The following is a 7,744-nucleotide window of genomic DNA, read 5'->3' on the forward strand; positions in this document are numbered from 1 at the left end:
GCTGACAAATTTGTATACGTCGGATGGATTTCTCGAAAACTCGAGACAGATCGCCGAGTTTTCGGTGCACCATCTTCTCGGCAATTTGATTTGAGGCAGCGGCTTCCTCCATTTGCAGTTTCAAAACTTTTTGATTTCTGTACCGAACGGGCGACTTCGCCACTACCTGTCGTCACCTGCTGGAGCCACCCCGTCGCCTCTACGGCTCGAAACCGGTCCGCCGACTGTTCTCTGTAAAATTCGATTTCCTTTCGCTTCTTTCCGGCCCTTTCCCTCAGACACTCGCCTCCCTTCTAGTCTTTGTGCACAGACTTCACACAGGATAGACACTTTCGAACCAGAACCTGCGAGAGATAGAAAGCATGCGCACGAGGGAAACCTTTCCTTTGCCTCGCAACGGTCGGCGCCTCTCCGCCGTCTTCCTCTCTCTACTCGCATTTCTCTCTTCTTTCCCGTCAACTAGCATTTCGTGTGCCGCAAACTGTGAGCTGTTTCCTTCCTGTGTTGCGTGTGCTTTGAGTCGTGTGGTTCTCTCTGTTCTCGGCACAAAGCCCGCTGCAGGCGCGGTTCCTGGGGGTTTCTGGCTTCTCCAGAAACCGAAGGCAAGTGTGGCAATCCCTCGCCGAAGAAAAGCGGTTGGGTTGCATCGCAGTGCACACAGCTAAAGAGATATAGTGAGGTGTCCGAAGAAAAAAAGCTGATTTAGTGATAGTCCCCCGCGAGTCACTTGAAAATAACAGATCTGTTCACTCTCCTTTTCGCCTCGCGATACCCAGTGTACACACACACACGCCTTTTTGTGTATTTTACATGGATCATGTGCCCTTAGCGACTGAAACGCACAAGAGAGAATCGAGGGAAGAACGGGAGGCGAAACACAAGAGAGAGATGCGCTTTTTGCTACCTTCACTCTTCACGAGGCTCTTCGTCCTCCTAGAGCCCGAGTTCTTCCCCGTTGCACTCTTCCTTCCACATTGAACGCTCAAACTCCGTCTTCACTGGCCTACATCATGCACGTCTCGCGGTGCACAGGTTCTCCTGGTCTTCGAAGTTCCTCCTCTCTCAAAACCGAGACGCGTCTACGAGTACAGGTCGTCGTCGGCGTCGTCGCCAGCAATCTGTCAAAAAAAGACAAACGCACGCGACCGTTCCTCTCTCTTGAATCGAAAGTCCCCACATACACTGACCAAGAGAGGAGGCACTCGAACACCCACACATGCACGCGCAAAACCAATACAGTTACATTTACATGCGTACAGGGAGAAATGCAGACCGATGACGAGTACGGTCCCCGTGTTGTGACGCCCCGGACCGTCCGCAAAACCGATCTTGAGAAACCTATCCACCGCTGTGTTGGTTTTTGAAACGAGGCGAACGCCTGCCTGTCGGGGCTTATTTGTGTTCTCTGCATCTGCGGCCGCTCTGTGTGTGAATGTGCCCGGTGTCTCTCCCCTTGGTTACTTAATTCTCATTTGTTTTTCCGCGGAACTTACTCCTCCGGAGACGTCGTTGGTGTCATCTGGCCAGTCGATGAGTACCTGTCCATCGCCACCAGCTGCTTGGTTCTTGTAGAGAGGATCAAACTTCATTCGGAAATTGTCGTACTTTGTCAAGTCCGTCTGAGAAACACTGCGACGAGCCCCTGGACGCAAACGCGCCGACCGCAGAAAACATCCGTGAGTCGCGCCTCGCTACATCTGTGCGCCCTGTCCCCTGCGCTCCTGTGATGCTCCAAGTTAGGACTTCCGTCGGCACACACGCGACTCCCACACAAATCCGATTCAGAGGGTAAAGACACAACCGGACAGAGAAGAGAAAGCACTCTTGGCGTTGTCTGTACGCACAGCCCGGAAAATCTGGGGAACGAGAAACAGATTTGCCAATCCTGCGCTGGCCCTGGAAAAAACAAAGCGCGTGTCGCGAATTCTCCGCGGGTGTATGTATAGGGCAAGGAAAGTCTCCAGTTAAAACAGGTGTTTCGCCGGAAGCGAACGTTCATTCAGCATCTCGTCGGTTACCTGACAGGCCTTCCTCGAAGTGTTTGCGGGTGATCTCGTACACAATGTCAGCCTTCTCTTCTTCCTCTGCATCCATGCCATCGCTGCCGGCGTTCACTTGCGCGAGCTCCTCCGCCGCAATCGCCTGAGAAGACGCGCAAAACCTTTCTCTGCTGTTCGCCCCGGCGATACCCAAACTCCCAAACAGACAAAAAAGCGAATGCCCAAACACCCATTGTCCCGCGTCTCGAGCGCCTGTACCCTCTCGCGTGCCCATATCGATATCGAAACCCACAGAGCAAAAGTACACAGCGATCACAGTGCGAATGCATATATATATATATATATATATATATTTATACACATGTATACGTATATATGTGCATACATGTGCACCTGTTCATACACTCGCGATTCGCTGTTTGATCTGATGTTGCCCTCTATATACCTATGCACAGGCATGCACAGGCCTCTCTTTTGTCTATGTACATCTTCAGAGATAGCGAGGGAAGGATCTCGAGGGGGAGGAGAGAAAAAATCAACGTGGTTCTTTGAGAGACACGACCCACATCGCGATGACCAACCTTCCCGCATCCCGAAAAGGCGACTCGGCCTTCTCTTTTTTCCCTTCTGGATCTCCCTGCCTCGTCTCTCGCGCCCTCGTTTGACCTTGGGTTCCTCCTTTCCCTCAAGTTTCCTCTTACGTCGCGGATCGCAGCTTTCGCGGCGCGCTGGCAAAGCTCTGCCAGGTCGGCTCCGGAAAACCCAGCCGTCTTTTGTGCGAGGAAGGGAATCGGGATGTTCTTCGCGACGGGCGCCTTCCGCAAGGTGGCCTGGGAAGCGTGAAAATTCGAACCCCATACGCAAACACTTGACTCTCTCTCGCTGCCGTCCTGCCTTCCCCAACGTTTCCAAACCTAGCATCCCCCGTCCCCCTGTCCTCTTCTCACTTTTCTGTCTGTTTCTTTTTTTTCTCTCTCTTTCTACCCCTTTCTCACAGATCGTTTCACTCTTGTTCCTCTCCATTCTCGTTCTCTCTCCTCGGCGCACCTGGAGAATGCTGATGCGCGCGGGGAGGTCGGGAAGAGGAATGTAGATGAGCTGGTCCAGACGGCCAGGACGCAGGAGCGCTTCGTCGAGCAGCTCGGGGCGGTTGGTTGCGCCGATGAAGAAAAGATTCTTCATCGGACCCACTCCGTCGATCTCTGTCAGCATTTGGTTCATCACGCGATCGCCTGCGCCGCCCGCGTCGCCCAGCGAGTTCCCCCGCTGCGTTCCGATCGAGTCCAGCTCATCGAAGAAGAGCACACACGGACTCGCAGCCCGCGCCTGCAAAGAAAAGAAACGCCTGTTCCCTTTGATCGACAACTCTCGTCACTCGACCACTCGAACACGCCCCGCGCCAGCACGAGAGAAGGAGGAAACACCCCAAAAAGAGACCCGACACAAATCCGCCCTTCGTTGCCAAACTCTTACGCGTGACGCGAGCGAGTCCTCTTGTCGCCGGAAAGAGTCGAACCTCGCACACACCAGTCGCGCACCCGTCCCTCTCTGCTAAAACGTCCGGTCTGTCTCCGTTCAAAAACACCGTTCTCTCTATCCCGACTTCCTGGTGAAGGTGGTCGAGAGTCCCCCCTCTCGGCTTCGTTGCGTTCACCCCCGATCCTTTCGCCGCCTGTGCACATCAGCCTTACCTTGTCGAAGACTTCTCGGACATTCGCCTCGGATTCGCCGAACCACATGGTGAGGAGTTCCGGTCCCTTGATGGAAACGAAGTTCGCCGAGCACTCGCTCGCGACGGCCTTGGCGAGAAGCGTCTTCCCGCACCCCGGTGGCCCGTAGAAGAGAACGCCGCGACTCGGACTCATGCCGAACTTCTCGTACTTCTCTGGATGATCGATCGGGTACAAAATCATCTCTTGCAGGTTGCGCTTCACATCCTCCAACCCTCCTGCGAAAGAAAACACAGACAGACCGAAACACGAAATCCAGTCTCCAGCACCCCGTTGAAGCTGCTCACCTTGGCCCCACATCAAACAAACACATACAGCTGTCGCCATGGTGTAGAGATCTATTTACAGTCAACCTAACTATCTATTGATGTGCCTTCTGTGGATATCTGGCTGTACATGCGCGCCATAAAGCCTGACAAAAATCTGTAGAGATTTCCAGAGACATTCTCCATGAACATAAATATATATATATATATGTATATATGTATATATATGTGTATGTAGATATAGGAGTCGCGAGAACAAGCGAGGTGGTTCACACAGCTCCACGGCCTCTCGCTGGGAGTCTTCGCTCGCTTTTTGCCTGTGTCTCCGTTCTGGGAAGGCGTGCGGGGAAAGTTCTCGTGACAAGTGTCGTTTTTCGTACCGATGTCGTCCCATTTCACGTTAGGAACCTCGACGACTGTCTCCCTCAAACTGCTCGGGTTACAGCACTGCAGCGCACTGGTGAAGTGCTCCTGGGTGACAGCCATGCTGTTGAGGACCTGAGCGTCGATGGTGTCGTCTTCCAAATCGATCAAATCCATCTTCTCGCGAATGCACGACAACGCCGCCTCCGTGCAGAGCTGCGCCAAATCCGCGCCCTAAAAATGTCCAAACAGACGCCACAAACATATATATATATATATATATATATATATGTACATGAAGACGTTAGTCTTTCCTTTCTATTCTCTCCGTCTCTCATTCTCTCTACATAAAGATCTCTCTGTGCATGGCCAACCGTTTACGGCGATTTCTACTTGCTCTTGTGTGGTAAGATGCGGGCGCGCGTGCACCTCTCGTTTTCCTACGTTTACGCGTACGTGCATGCACACAGATATAAAGACATTCGCGCGAAAGAGCGCATTCTTTCTTCTCAGTGCTGGTGACCCTGGCCTCCGGGGATGAACCGCACTGGAGACTCACCACGAAACCGTGTGTGTTTGCCGCAAGCTCCTCCAACTTCACATCGTTTGCCAACTTCATGTTGCGCGTGTGGATGCGAAGAATCTCGAGACGCCCGTTGTCGTCGGGCACGCCGATGTCGATTTCACGGTCGAAACGGCCAAAGCGACGCAGCGCAGGATCGATCGAGTTCTGACGATTCGTCGCCCCTAAACAAAAACAGAAGACAACATCCGTCTCCACACAGACGCACGCGGATCTCAAAAAAGGCACAGGTAAAACAACGCCCCGCTGAAACGATGACGGTGACAGAACAAGCAGGTAAGAATCCGATACACCTCGTCCCGAAACAGGCGTCGCATACGCAACTCTTGTGCAGACAGTCAGTCCTCCATCAATCATATACACCTATATATATATATACATATATATACACGAAAGTGGTACGTAAAATATCTGTACAGACATCTGTAGACGGTGGATGCAAACGCGTCATTGACGCGTTCCGCACGCGCATTTGGACGCCGACAACTGAAATGTGTTTTGGCGTGAATTCGTCCCCACAAGTTGGAAGAATATCAAAGACCACAGCATCGCTCGACTCCGAAGAACACCTTAGCTCATCGAGCAGACGCCGGCTGCACGAGCAAGCACAGACGTTAATGCACATCTCTATACGCATGCACGTCTCTGTCCACTACGACTCCGCCCGTGGATGTATTCGAATATAAGGCGGGACGGCGAGCCGCGGGGACTGACCAATGACGACGACTTGTCCCCTTCCCTTGAGGCCATCCATGAGGGTCAGGAGCTGGGAGACGACGCGTCTCTCGACTTCTCCGTTTGTTTTTTCTCTCTTGGGGGCGATCGAATCGATTTCGTCGATGAAGATGATTGCGGGCGCGTTCTTCTCTGCCTCTTCAAAAGCGCGACGCAAGTTGCTCTCGGCTTCACCTGAAGAGAGAGAGAACGAGAGCGAAAAGACGATGTACACCGTCGCCCAGCCGGACCAGGAAGACGCTCTTGGTCTTTTGCACCGTCTCCCCCCAACTCAAGCAATCGAGAGGAGCAAAGGTGGTGTTGGGCGGCGGGAGCTCTCCGACGCGACTCCAAAAGACCGTTTTCCCCTTCTTCCAAAAGACGCTAGAAAAAGTACCTGCCATCTTGCTCATGACCTCCGGGCCATTGATGAGGAAGAAGAAGGCACCCGTCTCGTTGGCCACAGCCTTGGCAATCAGGGTCTTTCCGCTACCTGAAAGGAGTTTTCGAAAGCAAGAAAACAGTCCTCCTGCTGAAAAACACGGCGGTTGTGTTGGAAGAAAAACGCATTTACATCCGAAGAAAAAGCCGACGGCGACGCGACAGATTCGCGCCCACCTCCCCCCCCCCCCCCCTACGCTCGTCGTCCACAGTGAAGATCCGCTGGAGACAGCAACCGGAAGTTCTTCCTTCTCCACTTTCTTCGTCCCCGTTCCGTGTGGCGATGCCGAAACCAGGCAAACCACTTTGTCTAGCTGGAGCCCCACAGCGGCTGTTTTGTGCACATGCGACGCGCGTGCTTCGCAGCACAAACACAAAACGTGGTTCTTTTTAAAGTACCTGGCGGTCCGTACAGCAGGACGCCGCGAGGAGGCTTCACTCCGAGAGTCTTGAAGAGCGTCGGGTGCCGGAGAGGCAGCTCAATCATTTCGCGAATCTGCGCCATCTGCTTGCGGCACCCACCTGCGAAAAAAAAGTCCCGCGGTCTCTTTCCTGGCCTCAAACAAAGCGCATGTTTTTTTCAGCGGGCCCTCATCGTCCAGATGGACTCCCGACACATCTCGGAACTCTTCTGGTGTCTCTACAGGCGCTGTGGAGAGAAAGCCTGCGTTGTTCGGTGCGCCGAATCGACACTGCCTTCCTCTATCTGACGCACTAGCCAGGCGAAAACAGGCGACTCGCCTCTCCCAAGTCCCATTCCTTTTCCAGATCGCCCTTCCAAACTGGGAAGAGCTGCTCCTCCCCCGTGGTCGTCCAAGGTCGACAAACACGTCTGCACATCTGTGTGCAGGTACACTTGCACTCGGCCGGACACAGGGCAGAAGCAAAGAGACAAAGGTCGATTTCGGAGTCTTACCGATGTCGTCGTAGCCGACCTCGTCGAGGCGCTCTTCCTCTTCTCTCTTCACTGGATCACCCTCGCAGTGAATGACGGTGTCTGGCGCGACAATGCAAAACTCGCCGGGGTCAACGCCCACGACCTAAAGCAAAGCATGCATGCAAGAAATCACTTGTCTATTCACAACCAAACTTGCACCCACGGCGCGTCGAGGTCATACACACCCCCATATACATACATACACATACATACATAACATACATAAAATACATAAAATACATAACATACATAACATACATAACATACATAACATACATAACATACATAACATACACATACATATACATACATATACATATACATACATATACATATACATACATACATACACATACATACATACACATACATACACATACATACACATACATACACATACATACATAACATACATAACATACATACACATACGTAACATACACATACATAACATACACATACATAACATACATAACATACATAACATACATACATACATACATACATACATACATACATACATACATACATATACATATATCCATATACATACATCCATATACATACATCCATATACATACATACATATACATACATACATACATACATACACATACATACATACACATACATACATACACATACATACATACACATACATACACATACATACATACACATACATACATACACATACGTACATACACATA

The 7,744-nt window shown here is 51.6% G+C and overlaps 1 protein-coding gene across 1 annotated transcript; it reads right to left on the reverse strand.

Annotated features, from left to right (window-relative positions):
- Nucleotides 1-1,079: 1,079 nt before the first annotated feature.
- On the reverse strand, nucleotides 1,080-6,602 carry NCLIV_034460 (hypothetical protein; the record flags this gene model as incomplete). Its single annotated transcript, XM_003883647.1, has 11 exons — nucleotides 1,080-1,118; nucleotides 1,494-1,642; nucleotides 2,019-2,142; nucleotides 2,702-2,830; nucleotides 3,048-3,326; nucleotides 3,692-3,948; nucleotides 4,377-4,593; nucleotides 4,919-5,106; nucleotides 5,657-5,851; nucleotides 6,054-6,149; nucleotides 6,497-6,602. 11 exons carry the CDS (start codon nucleotides 6,600-6,602, stop codon nucleotides 1,080-1,082), a joined length of 1,779 nt encoding a protein of 592 aa, XP_003883696.1.
- Between the last annotated feature and the right edge of the window lie 1,142 nt (nucleotides 6,603-7,744).

This window comes from Neospora caninum, chromosome VIII, assembly GCF_000208865.1.
Source record: "Neospora caninum Liverpool complete genome, chromosome VIII".
Classification (NCBI taxonomy): Eukaryota; Apicomplexa; class Conoidasida; order Eucoccidiorida; family Sarcocystidae; genus Neospora; species Neospora caninum.